This window comes from Ursus arctos, unplaced genomic scaffold (assembly GCF_023065955.2).
Source record: "Ursus arctos isolate Adak ecotype North America unplaced genomic scaffold, UrsArc2.0 scaffold_3, whole genome shotgun sequence".
Taxonomy (NCBI): Eukaryota; Metazoa; Chordata; class Mammalia; order Carnivora; family Ursidae; genus Ursus; species Ursus arctos.
In genome coordinates this window covers 10,063,543-10,081,064 of record NW_026622985.1, presented here as the reverse complement: position 1 = coordinate 10,081,064, position 17,522 = coordinate 10,063,543, and the positions used below count along the sequence as shown (strand labels likewise).

General features: G+C 43.7%; 1 protein-coding gene across 1 annotated transcript in view; it reads left to right on the top strand.

The window, feature by feature from the left end:
- Nucleotides 1-17,522, top strand: part of HECW1 (HECT, C2 and WW domain containing E3 ubiquitin protein ligase 1) — a 436,937-nt gene that overhangs the window by 325,129 nt on the left and 94,286 nt on the right. Inside the window, exons 7-10 of the mRNA XM_026502740.4 lie at nt 3,539-3,681; nt 6,549-6,649; nt 8,175-9,494; nt 14,767-14,868. Coding sequence (XP_026358525.3) covers nt 3,539-3,681; nt 6,549-6,649; nt 8,175-9,494; nt 14,767-14,868 — 1,666 coding nt within the window. The remainder of the gene's footprint in view (nt 1-3,538; nt 3,682-6,548; nt 6,650-8,174; nt 9,495-14,766; nt 14,869-17,522) is intronic.

The window sequence follows — 17,522 nt, the reverse complement described above, 5'->3', positions numbered from 1 at the left end:
TCAAATAAATAAATAAAATCTTTAAAATAAAAATAAAAATAAAAATAAGAAAATTTAAAAAAAAGAAATTAATCACAATAAAAGGAAATAATTACACATTTCAGCCGTTACACAACCCTTAATGATTAAGGGTCTGTGATGTTCAATATTATTAACACTCCCCTCCCCCAGATAGTCTGGGCTAGGCAATGCCAACATGTACCTTCTCCTTTTCTACACTTTTTCTTTATTTTTTAAGTCTTTATTTTAATTCCAATATGGTTGACATACGGTTAGTTTTGGGTGTACAATATAGGGATTCAACAATTCCATAGAACATCTGGTACTCATCATGGTAAGTGCACTCCTTAATCTCCAAAACCTATTCCTCCATCCCCCACCCACCTCCCCTCTGGTAACCATCAGTTTGTTCTCTATAGTTAAGAATCTGTTTCTTGGTTTGTCTCTCTCTTCTTTCCCCCTTTGCGCGTTTGTTTTGTTTCTTAAATGCCACATATGGTGAAATCATGTGTCTTTCTATGACTTACTTCACTTAGCATTACACTCTCTAGCTCCATCCATGTCATTGTAAATGGCAGGATTTCATTCTTTTTGTGGCTGAATTATATATATATATATGTTATATATATAATTATATTTTGTATATTATATTTATATAAATGTATATGTTTATGGATTTACATAAATATACATAATAATATAGAATTATATACTATATATAGTAATTAATAATATTAATATATCAATTATATATCTGTGCCAAATCTTCTTTATCCATTCATCTACCAATGGACACATGGGTTGCTTCCATAATTTGACTATTGTAAATAATGCTGCAAGAAACATAAGGGTGCATATATATCCTCTCGAATTAGTATTTTTGGGGCTTTTTTGCATAAATACACAGTAGAGCCATTACTGGATTATAGGGTAGTTCTGTTTTTAACTTTTTGAGGAACCACCATACTGTCTTCCACAATGGCTCCACAGTTTGCACTCCCACCAACAGTACACAAAGATTCCTTTTTCCCCACATCCTCAACACTTGTTTCTTGTGTTGTTGATTTTAGACATTCTGATAGGTGTGAGATGATACAAGGTAGTTTTAATTTGCATTTCCCTGACGATGAGTGGTGTTGAGCATCTTTTCATGTGTCTGTTGGCCATCTGTATGTCTCCTGTGGAGAAATGTCTGTTCATGTTTTCTGCCCATTTTTAATTGCATTATCTGGTTTTTGGATGTTGTGTTTCATAAGTTCTTTACATATTTTAGATACTAACCCTTCATCAGAGATGTCATTTGAAAATGTCTTCGCTGTGCAGAAGCCTTTGATTTTAGTATAGTCCCAATAGTTTACTTTGCTTTTATTTCCCTTGCCTCAGGAGACACATCTAGAAAAATGTTGCTATAGCCGATGTCAAAGAAATTACTGTCTGTGCTCTATTCGGATTTTTATGGTTTCAGGTCTCGCATTTAGGTCTTTCATCCATTTTGAATTTATTTCTGTGTATGGTGTAAGAAGGCTGTTCAGTTTCATTCTTTTGCATGTAGCTGCCCAGTTTTCACACCACCATTTGTTGAAGAGACTGTCTTTTTCCCATTGCATATTCTTTCCTCCTTTGTCAAAGATTAATTGACCATATAATTGTGGGTTTATTTCTGAGTTTTCTATTCTGTTCCATTGCTCTATGTGTTTATTTTTGTGCCAGTACCATACTGTTTTGATCACTACAGCTTTGTAGTATGATGTGAAGTCCGGAGGTAGTTTTTCTCCAGTTTTTTCTTTTTTAAGATTGCTGTGGCTACTCAGGGTCTTTTATGGTTCCATACAAAATTTAGGGTTGTGAAAAATGCTGTTGGTATTTTGATAGGGATTGTATTAAATCTGTAACTTGCTTTGGGTAATATAGACAGTTTAACAATATTTTTTCTTCCAGTCCATAAGTATGGAATGTCTTTCCATTTCTTTGTGCCTTCTTCGATTTCTTTCATCAATATGTTTTACACTTTTTAGACTACAGACCTTTCACCTCTATGGTTAGGTCTGTTTCTAGGTACTTTATTATTTTTTGGTGAATTGTAAATGGCTTGCTTTATTAATTTCTTTTTCTGCTGCTTCATTATTAGCAAGTAGAAATGTAATAGACTTCTGGGGCGCCTGGGTAGCGCAGTGGTTAAGCATCTGCCTTCAGCTCAGGGCGTGATCCCGGCGTTCTGGGTTCGAGCCCCACATCAGGCTCCTCCACTAAGAGCCTGCTTCTTCCTCTCCCACTCCCCCTGCTTGTGTTCCCTCTGTCGCTGGCTGTCTCTCTCTCTGTCGAATAAATAAATAAAATCTTTAAAAAATAAATAAATAGGGGCGCCTGGGTGGCACAGCAGTTAAGCGTCTGCCTTTGGCTCAGGGCGTGATCCCAGTGTTCTGGGATCGAGCCCCACAACAGGCTCCTCCGCTGGGAGCCTGCTTCTTCCTCTCCCACTCCCCCTGCTTGTGTTCCCTCTCTCGCTGGCTGTCTCTATCTCTGTCGAATAAATAAATAAAATCTTTATAAATAAATAAACAAATAAATAAATAAATAAATAAATGTAATAGACTTCTGTACATCGGTTTTGTATCCTGTGACTTTACTGAATTCATCTACCGGTTCTGGCAGCATGTCGGTGGTCTTTTGAATTTCTATATAGACCATCGCCACCTGCAAATAACAAAAGCTTGACTTCTTTCTTACCAACTTGGATGCCTTTTATTCCTTTTTCTTGTTTGATGGCTGTGGCTAGGACTCCAGTACTATGTTGAATAAAAGTGGTGAGAGTTAGCGCATATTTACCTGTTTCTTTTTAATGACAACAGTTTTCTATTTCAAAGATTTACTATCCTTGATGTAACTGGTTGCTGTTCATTGGCATTTTTGGTCTTTTCGGTCTTTTGCTATTGTTAATTTGCACACTTGCAAAATTTCCAGAGGGAAAATTCCTAAAATTGGAATCCTGAGTTGCAGGGAATTTGCAGCTTAAATGCCAATAAATATTGTCAATTCCTTTCCCAAAAGTTGAATCAATGGAATGGGACTGTGCATCAATACAGTGTGAGAGTTCTTTTTCCACTGTCAAGAACACAGGGTACTATGAAACATTTTTAAATCTCCGCCGTTATAATCAAGAAAAAAGAGGTATTTTGGTATGGTTTAAAGTGGATTTCCTTAATGATAGGTGAGTCTGTGCTTGTTCTTTCTTGAAATATGTTAATACCTTTAGTATAGTGAGGTCTAAGTGGATTCTTTCTCTTGAAGGTAAGTTGTTTTTATTATCTGAATCTTGGTGAATAGCCTTGTTTTTAAGCATCAAAGAAGTACCTCAATGTTGTTATTATTCATTTCCTGAATAAACAGGGCTCCCAGCATTTCTAAGACCTTGATATATATATATATATATATTGTCACAGGGATGTTGTATAATGACTTCATCCAGGGCAGATGGGCTGGGACTTGGCCAGCCCTTGCACCTCTCAGTTAATTGATGTGACATATTATTTCGTTGCAGCAATTCAGCTTTGTGTCCTTGCCCACTGATGTACTGGAAATTGAGGTGAAGGACAAGTTTGCTAAGAGCCGCCCGATCATCAAGCGCTTCTTGGGAAAGCTGTCGATGCCCGTTCAAAGACTCCTGGAAAGACACGCCATAGGGTAAACCTGTGACTGAGACCTCAATATCACTAAGTTTTCAGTGAGCAGGCGGAGGGAGGCCTGCAAGCTGCAGCAGTATAATCTAGTGGAGACTCAAACTAAAATGGTGGTACTGAATTTCCTTGGCTTCTCGCATGAATTATGTTGCTTGAGCCACAACATTCCATCAAACAAACCCTTCCCTTTCCTCTTGCTTGATACCCCTGGTTACTTATGCAAGAGAGTAGAAAATCCCAAGACAATCGTGAAAGAAGCCCTTAGTGGGGCATTCTTCTATACAGGTAGAAGTTAAAATTTGTCTTACTATCAAAAATATTGTTTCTGCTTGTGTGTAGGATTTAATCATTTGGGATGTTTCCATAACACTTTGAAATTCTGGGTCACTAGAGTAGAGAGACTTAGAAAATGCTAGTATTTGTAGAAAATGCTAGATAACCTGAAAGAAATTTTAAAAGCATGAATTCTCGTGGACAACAGCAATTAAATTACTTGCAGAATTCCGTTGTATATAAGAATGTTTCTGTTTGTATCTTTTCTTTTCACGTCCTCTCATGGTGCTCATTAACATGGACTCTTACCAGAGGAAATATTTATAAATAGCATATATTACCTTAGTTAACAGCAACTATATTTGAAAATGTTAGGTATGGCTCTCTCTCTCTGTCCATAAATGTATGCTGCGTTATACCACTGTAACCCTTAGAATGATATCGAAGGAATGAGGAGAATTTGCAGAATTTCCCAGTGTCTTCATTTAAAGCGTTTTGGATTTTCAGGACTACGGAATCACTAATAATTATCATAAGGACATTTAATTAGAACCTTATGGCATGTGATTAGCTGTGTGCGTACTGGCACGCCGTTAACTCTCAAGCCAAAGGGGGAGACATTTATGCAGCTACAGCTGCATTCTCTCTCTCCTTCTGCCTATCCCCTGCTTAAACACAGGGTTTGCGCTTTCCTTTTATGGTGTGAGGATTAAACAAATACAAAAATGTACATAGAGAACGTAAAGCAGTCCCTGGCACATGGGGACTAGAGTACTCTAAACCATTCATTTTTTTTTAAATAGCACGATCATGACTTTTAAAATAAAGGCAACTCAGAAGACTCCTTCAGTTCCTTTGCCTGTGACACCCCAGCCCTAAGCTGGCTCTCCGCCTCCCCTGAGTCCTATACTTGGACCACCTCGGCTTCACATGGCATATCACTGGCTGCCTCGAACTTTTTATTGAGTAGTCCTGCCTTATGCCTCTGGCTGGATGGAAGCTATTTAAAGGCCTGCCCTTAAACTGTGGCACTTGTCACATGGCACAGGCTCAAAAATATTTGTTAATAAAGTGAGTGAGAAGCAGAGGAAAGAAAAGACTGGAACAAATGCAAAGCGTAGCAAATTTAATGTTTGTCTCACTGCCTGATTGTCTTTGGGCATCTCCTGATTTCAACTAGGTTTGGGGTTCAAGAGCTCTTTGCTGTGGTCATAGTAGATTTGTTTCATAATATTGACCAGCATCCTTTCTAAATAAACAAAATATTGTGGTTCATTTGGTTTTCCTACATATAATGCTTTATTTAATGGACCTCCTAGGAACTTCAAACACTAAACTATGGCTTACCAAAGAAATATGTTAACTTAGTGGATCGTTGGGATATATATTGTTTCATAACGCTGGTATTTTCTAGAAACATTAAAACACTACCAGCCAGCGATTTATCTTTTTATTTTAGTGAATCAATGAATAAATGGAGTGAATACAGAATCATTGGAATATGTCTTATTATTATTAGATAAACTGGATTTGTTAATTCTAGAATATCCAAGGTAGTTACCTTTCCTACTTAAGCCAAGGTGGGGGGACAATGTACTCAGCTAAAGCTACGTTGTTGATGAACCCATAAAAGCAAAGATCCAAGTCGATTCCCCCTGGATAATTCTCTTCTTAGTAATCAAGACATTGCCTTGAGTGGGCAGAGGGGATGAAGCCAGGCTCCAGGGTAGAGTTTCAGTCTGTATGCGGGACCACGGAGTTGGTGTCATTGGAAACCAACCTACAAGTCTTGCTTCAGTCCATCATGCAGCAGGTCCCTTTCTGAAGCACTCCACAGCTCTCCATACCACTCCAGTAACCATGACAGCATCCTTTCCTAGACACTATGTATATATACTTCAAGGCCTGCATCTGTTGCTGGTAATGTTCATGAGGGCACTGGAAAATGTCAGCCTACACAGGAAAAACAAGCAAAGATACCCATGTCTTTTTTGTTGTTATTGTTGTCTTTTTTGGGTTTTCTTGGCTTAGAACACAGGTTGGCAGCAAACTCTCTGTGAAGGGCCAAGTAGTAAATATTTTAGGCTTTGTGGACCGTGTAGTCTCTGTTTCAACTATTCAGCTCTGCCATTGTAGCATGAAGGCAGCCCCAGACAATAAGGAAACTAATAAACCTGGCTACATTCTAATAAAACTTTTATTTCGGGGAACTGAAATTTGAATTTCAGACAATTTTCATGTGTCACAAAATAGGACTCTTCTTTTGCTTTTTTTCTAACCATTTTAAAATGTAAAAAGCTCATAGCTGTACAAAAATAGGTCGTGGGCCAGATTTGAGCCCTGGGCTACAGTTTGCTGACTCCTCCCGCTTTAGAATATTCAATAAGGATTTTCTTAAACTTTTTCATTGCTGTTAAGCAGATATACTTTCCCACCTTTACCTTATGACCGTCTTCTATGCACCTGAGCGGATCATCACTTCCTGTTAGCAGGGCCTCCCTGGGCTTGCCTATCTCACCTACTGGCATAGAAAGCATGCTGTATACTCTTTAAGGAGAGGTATTGACCAGATCTGTAATGGTGCTTATTTCCTTCTAGGGATAGGGTGGTCAGCTATACCCTTGGCCGCAGGCTTCCAACAGATCATGTGAGTGGACAGCTGCAATTCCGATTTGAGATCACTTCCTCCATCCACCCAGGTATTTTTGGCATGAACTTCATGTCTTGTCCTAGCCTAGGGTTGGTGTGGTTCCTTTCTCTAAAATACAATAACCATGGTTCTCTCCAGACATGTCCTAGGTTTTGTGGTTCTCTCTCTTCTCCATTTGAGGCCCAGAAGCCAGTGATCTGTTCTGGAAGCCAGGTTGCTGTCCCCTTGATTGAGAGGCTCCTCTTCATTCTGGTGACCCAAAGGTAGAAGGTTAGACAGTGGAGTGGGAATTGACAATGAGGCCAACACGGGTATGGAGCCGTGTCTAATTTATCACTTTATTCCCAGCACCCACATAGGAGATTCTCAATAGATGCTTAATCATTGCATGAATGAATGAATGAATGAATGAGAAACATGAATGAACATGATACATATCATATTATTGAAGAACTATTATTGTACAATGGATTTATCCAGGAAAACACAGAAAACTTCAGAATTATCCAGTTTTCTGTTTTTCAAGCCAAAACATATTTCCAAGTAAGAATGATGAGATGCCTCGTAATTCCACTTTTGCTCTTCTCCCACAACCCCCATACTAAGTGTAGATCACGCTGAGAATTTAGCCAGTCCTACTGGGCCTCATTTATGAGTTGCTGTTAAAGATAATAAGGCTTTGAAAGCTCAGAGTCTGTAGCTTATCAGCCCTCATTAAAGCCCAGTTGCACTTGTCTATGCCCAATACATAACACAGATGGTAAGAAAACACCCTGACTGCTTTCTCCTTCCACACTTGGCCTGAGAATAAAATGGACTCTTCCTTCACTGTAGCAGTAAAGATGACCCTACTGCTCACCAGCGAGACCATTCCTCTTCAAAGAGTGTGTTGCACTAGTGCTTTTGAAATGGGAAGTTCACACCAGGCAGGGATCCCCAGAGCAAGCAACTGGGGGAAGGAAGAAGTAAACAGTGGTTGCTGTTCCTTGAATGGTTGCTTGATGTGGAGACCTTGTTCCTTTTCCATTTCAATAACCCCCAGATGTTGGAGGCCTCCCAGTCTGAGCTCCTGAAGGACTGTGGTTGCTCCCACCAACTAGCCATTTTCTGTTCTGTAGTTGCTAAGAACCTGGCTTACCCATTCTGCCACCTGCTGGACCCAGACAGAGGGGACACTCTGAGCAAGCGTTAGCCTTGCCTGGCATGACAAGGCACTATAAGCCCCAAGGGCTTCTATGCAGTCTTCCCTGAAGCAGACACTGCTGAGCACCCACTATGTGCCAGGAACTGGGGCACTTCTAGGCTTTGGGTATTTTAACCAAAACTATGAATTCCCTTGAAACAGAACTCTGAAATATACCACGACTGAATATTGCCATTAACCTAAGGAGGCCTCATTCTTACAGAATTTTTTAGCAGATCTTTGGCCTATGAGAAACCCTCATCGGCCCCTGCATCCACTATCCTTATGCAGAAATCCTTTAGGGTGGCTTCCAGGGCCAGGCGCGCACACTAACACACTGACTCCACAATGCTCTCTTCTGGAAGAAATGACCTTTTCTTCTCGCCCGCAGATGATGAGGAAGTGTCCCTGAGCGCCGATCCTGAGTCCGCGGAAATTCAGGACAGCCCCATGAACAGCCTGGTGGCCGGCGGACGCAGGGAGCCCCCCGGGGAGGCCCCGGAGGCCGCCAGGAGCTCGGAGCCCGAGCCGCCGAGCCAGGCCAGTGCCGGGGACGCTGCCGGGAGCGAGACCCTGGAGCTTGCCGAGCCGGTTGAGGACGCGGCAGGTACCACCGAGGCAGGAGAGGACGGCGCGGGCTCTGTGGGACCGGACGGGGCTGGGGAGCTTCTGGGCCCGGAGCGCGAGGACGCCGAGCCCGCCCTGAGCGCGGAAGAACTGGCCGAGCGGCTGGAGCTGGGGGGGGACGCGCCCCCACCGGGGCTGCTGGCGGACGCTGAAGCCCCGGGCGGCCCCGGCGAGCCCGAGGCGGAGGAAGCGGCCGCGGAGAGCCGGGCGGGGGGAGAGGAGAAGGCGCAGGCGGAGGAGGAGGAGGGCGACGTGTCCGCCCTGGGGCAGGGGGAGGCCAGGCTGCCGCTGCGGGCATCGGTGAAGAGGAAGAGCAGGCCGTGCTCCTTGCCGGTGTCCGAGCTGGAGACGGTGATCGCGTCGGCCTGCGGAGACCCCGAGACCCCGCGGACACACTACATCCGCATCCACACCCTGCTGCACAGCATGCCCTCCGCCCAGGGCGGCAGCGCGGCGAGCGACGAGGGTCCGGAGGAGGAGGCCACCCTCCAGGACGCCTCGGAGAAGGACGGGCTTAGCGAGGTGGACACGCTCGCCGCCGCGCCCCCTGCCCTCGAAGAGGACGGAGAGGAAGCCGAGGGGGCTACTCCAGGCACGGCGACCCCCGGCCACGCGGGCTTGACCAACGGCCTCGTCCCCGATGGCGACATGCTCCCCAGCACAGGGAGCGAGAGCGACTCGAGCCCCCGGCAGGGCGGGGACCACAGCTGCGAGGGCTGTGACACGTCCTGCTGCAGCCCCTCCTGCTACAGCTCCTCGTGCTACAGCACGTCCTGCTACAGCAGCTCCTGCTACAGCCCCTCCTGCTACAACGGCAGCAGGTTCGCCAGCCACACGCGCTTCTCCTCGGTGGACAGCGCCAAGATCTCGGAGAGCACCGTCTTCTCGTCGCAAGACGACGACGACGAGGAGAACAGTGCGTTCGAGTCTGTGCCGGACTCGGTGCAGAGCCCAGAGCTGGAGCCGGAGTCGGCCAACGGTGCTGGGCCGTGGCACGACGAGCTGGCCACCCCCGCCGGGAGCGTGGCAAGAACCGTGGAAGGTCTGGAGTCCCCTGTGGCAGGGCCAAGCAATCGGAGAGAAGGTTAGACCTCAAACCTGATCAGAGTGAGAATAGGACCACCAGGGGGACACAGGCCTCCCCAACAAGGTTTAAAAACAAGTGAGAGGATCAGTCTGAAATGGGGTTGCTGGGGCAATGTATGCCTGTCCTATACATGTATGTGTGCCTGTGTATATGTGTATGTACGTACTCGTGACAATGGCTAGCAGACGTCCACCGCCTCCCAGATACAGACCAGGAATGGCAGCTGGTGCACTCACGCGAGTGTGCTCTTGTATGCGTGCGTCTGTTTTACCTACTCACTAGAGCCGGGTAGTGTGCGTGTCACCCTGCTAGTCTTGACAATGACCAGAGCACCAGAGCTAGCACTGAATGATATAAGCAGAAAATATTCGGCAACATTCGGTGGGTAATGTATAAATATCTGCTGACTTCCCAAAACATATTGAAGATTAGCAATAAATGTGAATATAAATTGAAGAACATTGATTTTACCTCTGCTTTAGAATTTAACTTAGCCTCTGTACATATGGAAATGTATAGCCTACATGTATTTGTCATGATTTGTCTTCTCAGTTCTCGTTATTGTTGTTGGGTTTTTTTGTTTGTTTGTTTGTTTACTATTATTCAGCTTAATCTAAAAACAAAACAGCTCACCCATGTCTCCCATTCCCACTCCTGCCTCTGGCAACCATCAGTCTGTTGCCTGTTCCCTTGAAAACGACAACACATTGATGAAAGAAATTGAAGACACAAATAAATGGAAAGATCTTCCATGCTGATGGATTGGAAGACTCGATACTGTGTAAATGTCCATACTACCCAAAGCCGTGTTATTATAAGATTGCAAGATTCCAGGCGATCCCTATCGAAAATTCCAATGGCATTTTTCACAAAAATAGAACAAAACAATCCTATAATTTATAGGGAACCATAAAAGACCCCAAATAGCCAAAGCAGTCTTGAGAAAGAACAACAAAGCTGGAGGCCTCACGCTTTCCGATTTCAAGCTACAAAGCTATAGTAATTAATTCTGGTTTTGTTGTTTGTTGTTTTTTGTTTTGTTTTGTTTTGTTTTGGCTATTTTGGCTAATGAAAGGGAAAAACAACATGAATTCGTAAATCGCTTTGTTTCAAGGGGGATTCTAATCCAAAAGCGGCCACCTTTAGTTTTAAAGTATATTCTGTGTTTTAACCAAAGATGTTTCTTCGTAGTCATGCCTGTGGAATCTTATATAAAATTAACTCACATGTCTTTGTCCAGATTTGAGAACCATTTCCAGTCATGTGACGGTGCCATGGGGGAAATAATTCAGAGGTCACATAATAATATGAAATAATTCAATTGCTTTAAAGGAGAAAAATATAGATTCTGCTATTTTTCTGCTCTACTGTTTACATTAGCCTCCGAACAAAGGTGGTGGTATTGTCTCTAGATTGTAAGCTCATCAAGGGCCAGAACTGTGTTTTCTCTCTGTTTGATTCTTAGCGCCTAACCAAATGCCTGGCACCTGTACATTTTTATAGGAACCAAAGTGAGCACAAAAATTAGTCCTGAGTATTCGACAGTGCCCAATTCTTCATGTCAGAGAAAGGAGCGAGGGAAAGTGGCACATGGGATAAGGAGAAGTGCAGACATTGGTAAAGAAAGAGAAACACTGGGAGGAAAGCCATAGTGACATACGATATGGAAAGGCACAGTTGAGGATGGGAGGGACAATTCCTTTCTTTAAGGAGGATGTTTCAGTGTCTTTGCTCTGGGCCAGACGCTACGTGCTGAGCACAGGAAGATACATAAGTGTCAGAAGGTGTGAGAGGGGCTCAGTAATTACTGCAGAATTAAAAATAATTATAGTATAAAGGGATCTGGGGATACACACCAAAAGGGCACAGCTAGGGCCTGGCAGGGGTGTTTTGGTCCGGAGGTTGGCAAACCTACAAAGGGCCTGATAATAGATATTTTAGACTTTGTAGGTCAAGAGGCAAAATCAAACAACTCTTCTCATCAAAGGCTACTTTTTTTGTTAACAGTTTTTACATTTAAAAGTGTAAGAACCATTCTTAGCTCAGAGCCGTATGACAACAAGGCCAGAGTCATAGTTTGTCAACATGATGTAGCCTATGGTGTGTATTTTGACCACCGTGTTGGGAGACGATCCACATAAGGTTAATTGAAAATTGGTTCAGTATACAAAGGCATGTTTTACAACAAAAACAAAAGCAAAATAAAACAAACAAAAGCGCTGTCCGTGCCCTTGAGGGGACTACCAGCCCAACTGGGAGAACTCCTCCTTAACAGAAAGAACGGGAAAGTGTTTCAGGGCCATAGTGGAAGTCTTGGCAGGGCAGTTTCTAAAGAAATTTCTGAGTTTCTGAATTCTGCTGACTGTGAACTCAGCAATGGCTAAGAAGCACCTGCAGGCCTCACTCTGGTGGTCGCGAGGGGCGATGCAGAGATTCCCGAGATGGTCAGTCTCATGACAGCTGGGCGTATGCTGGCGCAGCCTGCCCTGTCCCCTCTCGGAAGTGAGTCACTGAGCTACTGGTGGCAGTGATGTGGCTCTGTCCTTCAGGGCTTCACCACAACCCGCCTGACCTTCGCATGTGTGCCCTGTTCTTCCACAGGACTCACTATCGCCCCCTTCCTGTGACGTCTAAGACGGCAAATTCTTTCACTAAGCTAGGGTAGACTTACCGTCCACGTGACCACATAACCGAGTCCACATGCAATTGATGGAAGATGTGTTCTGTTTCTCCTTTTTGCTTCCCCCCCCTCTGCAAAAACCTCCTTTTTAACCTCCACGTAAAACAGTTTTTAAAAACTGTCTGCAGAGCGAATGAAAAGAGCAATATAATAATGTGATTCGAGCTCGGGAGTCCAGGCCCTGGAGTCAGGCCTCCTGGGTTTTGTTCAGTCCAGTGCTTCCCACGGTGACACATAAGCCAACTTGCTGGAATGCTCTGTGCCTTGTGTGCGAAATGGGTGCAAAGGTAGACTCTGTTTCAAAGGGCTATGGGAAGGATGAAATGAGAAGTGCTTGGCTCCCACCGAGTAAGGGTTCTTCCAGGCAGCTAAGCAGTGAGGCTCACCTTTAAAGTGGAATGTGTTTCCTTCTCAGGGATTCTAGCAGGTCTGAACACTTGCTTTGTGTTTGAGGCCAGGGTGAGTGTGTGCAGCCGTGGCCTCCTGCGGAACAGAATGGCTTGCTTCTTCCTTGCGCTCCATCCATTCAGTGGGCTGTGCTGCTCCGGTCATATCATTGCATTTGCTTGGGGTTCACGAGCAGGTGGGGGAACGGCAAACGGCAGTATTATGTTTCCACTAGCTTGGAGGAGTAATTAACCTGATTGGTTGAATTAATGACAAGAGGTAAGTCTGTTGTTCTTCTTAAGAAACCAAATTAAAAATGCAACAGCTGGTGACATAACAACTGGGCCATTGCTCTTTGGTTTCTGACACTGAGCACATAGAAGAACAAGCATGAGTGTGGGATCCACTCAAAACAGAGCCCCTATCTGAAACAGGAGTCCCTTCACAAGGAGCTGTGTGCTAGCGTGAGGGGCCCCTTCCTCGGTTTCCTCAGAGTCTCGGAAGACCCCAAGGGCTTGAGTAACACCCCAAAGTTTGCCCAAGAAATCATGTTATGTATTTAACATTTAAAAGGCCCCATTGGTCCTGAATACATCTCTGGTTTTGTTTTACAGTCAACTCTAGGAATTCAACTGCTAAATTAAACCCACCTAACTTCCTTCCTAACTGATTAATTTTTATCAGGTTTTTTTTTGGATCTAGAACGAGAAGAAATCACCATCCTTTCCATGTATGGACATTCTAGGGAATGTTTGAAATTTGAGATCTCATAAAGATCTTCACCACGGTTTTTTAGTTTCTCTTTTTCTAGACCTAAGGGATAATGGGACACTGGCTATTTGCGTCAGCCCTGGAGCGCAGAGGAAGGAGAAGGCTTGATCTTTGTCCTCTGGCTAATAGAGGCTGTTGCCAGAGAGCCAGGAGCATGTGAGCCAGAGGGTTACCACTCTGAACCGGGGCTGTCTCATGGCTTAGGCCCTTCTAGCTCTCCAGAGATCAAGCGTGATTGCCTCTGATGATGTGGCCTAACCCTGGGGACCTCCCCTCCGCATAGTCACTCTCATGGAGCATTACCACGACCTGAGGACTTCATGGAATAGGAACATCATTTCAGAACATTGTTCAGTTCACCATAAGTCTGACTGACAATAATATCAACTATGTCTATAATAATCGAGGCACGCATTCTGTGGATATGTTCATTTCTAAAATCTCTCCATGTCTGTCTTTCTTCCTTCTATCCCACTTCTGTGTTTCAAGTTTTCCTGTCTCAGTCTTCCTGCCTCTTATCTACTTCTTTCGTCTCTTGTCCTTTTCTCTTTCCAGAGTACCCTGGCTTGTCTGATTTTTCCTCAGAATAATCTGGAACCATCACAAGATCCCACAGCTACTTGGCTCCCCACCCAAGTCCCTAAGCTTCCATACTATAGGAATTTACCTTCTTGGCCCACCAATTCCTCCGCCCCATCTTGGAAAGCCACCATTTAAGAGTTTCATTCCAAAATCAAAATCTGAAAAACAGCCTCTTGGCAGTCCTCAGATGAAACCTATCCAAATAAGGACCTTTGGTTTTGCATGGGCTCACCAGGCGTTCATGGGACTTTACAAATGCTGCACTTCCCTCAAACAGGGAAGTTTGGTTCTTTAGCTGGGCTCCAGTCAGGCTCCGTTCATTTTCTTTTGTGTCCCTGTTTCATGCCACCTTCCCATCAAGAAAAGCCAGGCGGGGGGCGCCTGGGTAGCGCAGTCGTTAAGCGTCTGCCTTTGGCTTAGGGCGTGATCCTGGTGTTCCGGGATCGAGTCCCACGTCGGGCTCCTCCGCTGGGAGCCTGCTTCTTCCTCTCCCACTCCCCCTGCTGTGTTCCCTCTCTCGTTGGCTGTCTCTGTCAAATAAATAAATAAAATCTTTAAAAAAAAAAAAAAAGAAAAGCCTGGCGGTTACAGAATCAGACCCTGATCCTACATATTGGTCTGTATGGTACAGAGCAGAGTCGTGCAGTGTTTATTTTCTTGGGGTTTAAAAAAAAAGTTCCCCCTATTTCCTCTCTCATGAATGACTGTGAATGTAGCAAACTGACACAAAAAATAGATTGCCCACTCTGGGGGTTTTTTCTTGTAGTGGTTTGTTTTACAGTCATGCTTTTGTGATGACATTGCTGCAGCCATGAGTGAATCTGAATGTCTTGACTATCTTGTCCGTAGGTGAATGTCCTATACTCCATAATTCCCAGCCAGTAAGCCAGCTTCCTTCCTTGAGGCCTGAACATCATCACTACCCAACAATCGATGAGCCTCTTCCACCAAGTAAGCTTTAGTTTTTAAAATCTCTGTCTTAATTCTTCCTATCAAGTCTAAACAGGTCAGTATGAACTTGTGTGTACACATCCAAACTCTTCCCCAATTCCATACCTTATACTATTTTTAAAATTTTATATATATATGGCACCTGCTATAAAAATAGGTGTTTTTAACTAATGATTTCAGTATGTGATCTCAAAGAGATAATCTAGTACCTTCAGTTCCCCTCAACTTCTGAAACAGAATTTCTTTACGAGACTTGACTAGGCCTTGCAAACTGTACATGACCTCACAGTTCCAAATTTTACTATTTTATATTTAGAAGTTCGCAGGTCAAGGTGGAATAGTCCTGTTGTTCCCCATTGGCCCTGTTATATCACAGGCACTTCTATCTAATAAAACATTCAAGCCATCGGGATGCAAGGACTTGCGTTTTCTTTGCTATAACTTCCATCTATAGGTGACAGCCTATTTCTTCTGCAGTTCTTAGGGACTTCCAGAAAAAAGTATCATCTTAGGGATGGTATTCCGTATCATTTTCTCCTGACAACTGTGTAACTAATCATTATTAAACTAGTCATTTGAACTTGGGGAAATCATTTAATATCTCAGAGACTCAGTTTTCTTATTTGTAAAGTAAAGCCTTAATTTTCTCATTAGCTAAATGCTAGATCAGACTAGGTAGTCCCTAGATACCATTCCAGCCTTAACAGTATAATACTACGATATAACACATTTCTTAGAAGGAACTGATACCCTGGGCATTATACATTCACTTAGTGTCATATACGTTCATGAATAATTCTAGAACATCTCTGTTTTGGCTTAGGCTCGTTTCTCAAGCAAAGATAACCTCTAAGATTTGATAAATTTTACAACAGCGAAATCTTGCCAGGATACAAGGAATCGATGTTTCTTTGACATTATACATTCATTTATGGGTAGTCCACAAATGACTAGTAAAATTTCAGTGTCACTACACTTTCTACTTAGCACATACGTAAAAAATATCTATAACATGTTCTCTCCAGGAAAGGAACGCTTTCCCCACAACAACAACAACAAAAAACCTATCAATTCATTTGTGTATGAATTGACTTCCAATCCATGCAAGAGTAAAAACTAGTTATACATACAGACCTTGTAAATAATTGAATATAAGTCTGTTTTAAATACTTTATGTAAGCTGTTTTTTAACAATGAAAACAGATTTCTCCAGTTGGGTTTCAACTCTCTGTTCATCCAACACTGAAAAATATGACAAAAGTTGGCAGTGAAGCCTAACAACAGAATTTTCTTGAGAGTCATTCATTTAACAAATATTCATTAAATGCTTGCTCTGTGAAGCCCTGTTTGAGGTAAACAAAACAGACAAAGATCCCTGCCCGCAGGGAGCATACAGTCTAGCTCGGCAGAGACCCACACACAATAAAAAGAGTGAACAAGGCAATAGTGTTCCATGTTAGACGGTGAGAGGTGCTACGGGGAAACAAGCGGAGCGCGACAGCAGGGTTTGGAGGGCGGGGTGATGGCTGCTTCACCGTTTTAAATAAAGCGATCAGGGAGGCTTCATTGAGAGGCACATTGGAAGCTGGGCTTGGAGGAGGTAAGAGGGTTATCCGTGGGGAGCAAGAGCTTCCTGAGAAAAGAGAACAGCCTGCCTGGTGGGTCCGAGGAACAGCCTGGAGACCCGGGGGTCTGGAGCAGGGAGACAGCAGTGGCTGATAAGGTCAGGGACATATCAGGGACCCAGATCACACTGGGCCCTGTAGACCCCTTACGAGCTTCAGCTTTTCCTCTGGATGAAAGGGGAGCATTGTAGGTTTAGAGCAGAGAAGTGACTTTCTCTGACTTAGGTTTTGGAAGGTTTCCTGTGGTTGCTCTGTTGGCGTTAAATTTTGAGGAGGAAGGACAGAAGCATGAAACCCAACATAGGGTTAATGCTGTGGCCCCGGTGAGAGGCACTGGTGGCCAGGGCCAGGGTGGGAGCCGCGGAGGCGGGGAGAAGTAGTCGCATTCTAGACATCTATTCCGGGGGTAGGTTTGCTGACAGACAGAGGTAGGAATCAAGAATGATCTCGAGAATTTTAACCTGGAAGGATGGAATTACCTTCGATGGGGATGGAAAAGGAAGGCTGCAGATAGAGCAGGTTTTGCTGGGAAAGATCTGGAGCTTGATTTTGACCATGGTGCGTTGGAGATGTCGTCTAGGTAGTGATGTCAAGGAGGCCGTTGGATGTGTGATTGAAGTTCAAGAGAAAGGTCTAGACAACAAACATGGTATTGCATTTGTTAAAGTAAAAAGATAAAGGGGGAATAATTCTACAGGCTTTTGTTAGTATAGTAACTAACGATGATACATTATCAAGCTCTACATTGTTCCTAGACTTCATGGAGAAGGTAGAATTTTGTATTTGCTAAGTCTTGCAGTCACAACTGAATTGCCCTAACTTACCCCAGCATCATAAAGGTAATGGCTGGCAGGAATCTGTCTAGGCAACACAGCGCCATGTCCCTCAGGACGTGCTGAGGCCTGAAGTTCTGTTTGGAAATTCTTTCTTTACACAATATGTGGAAGTCAATTCTTTACAGAGCAACCCAGAAAACATGCTTATAATCTCTAAGTACACTTAGCTATTACTTTCTGCATATTTACAAGA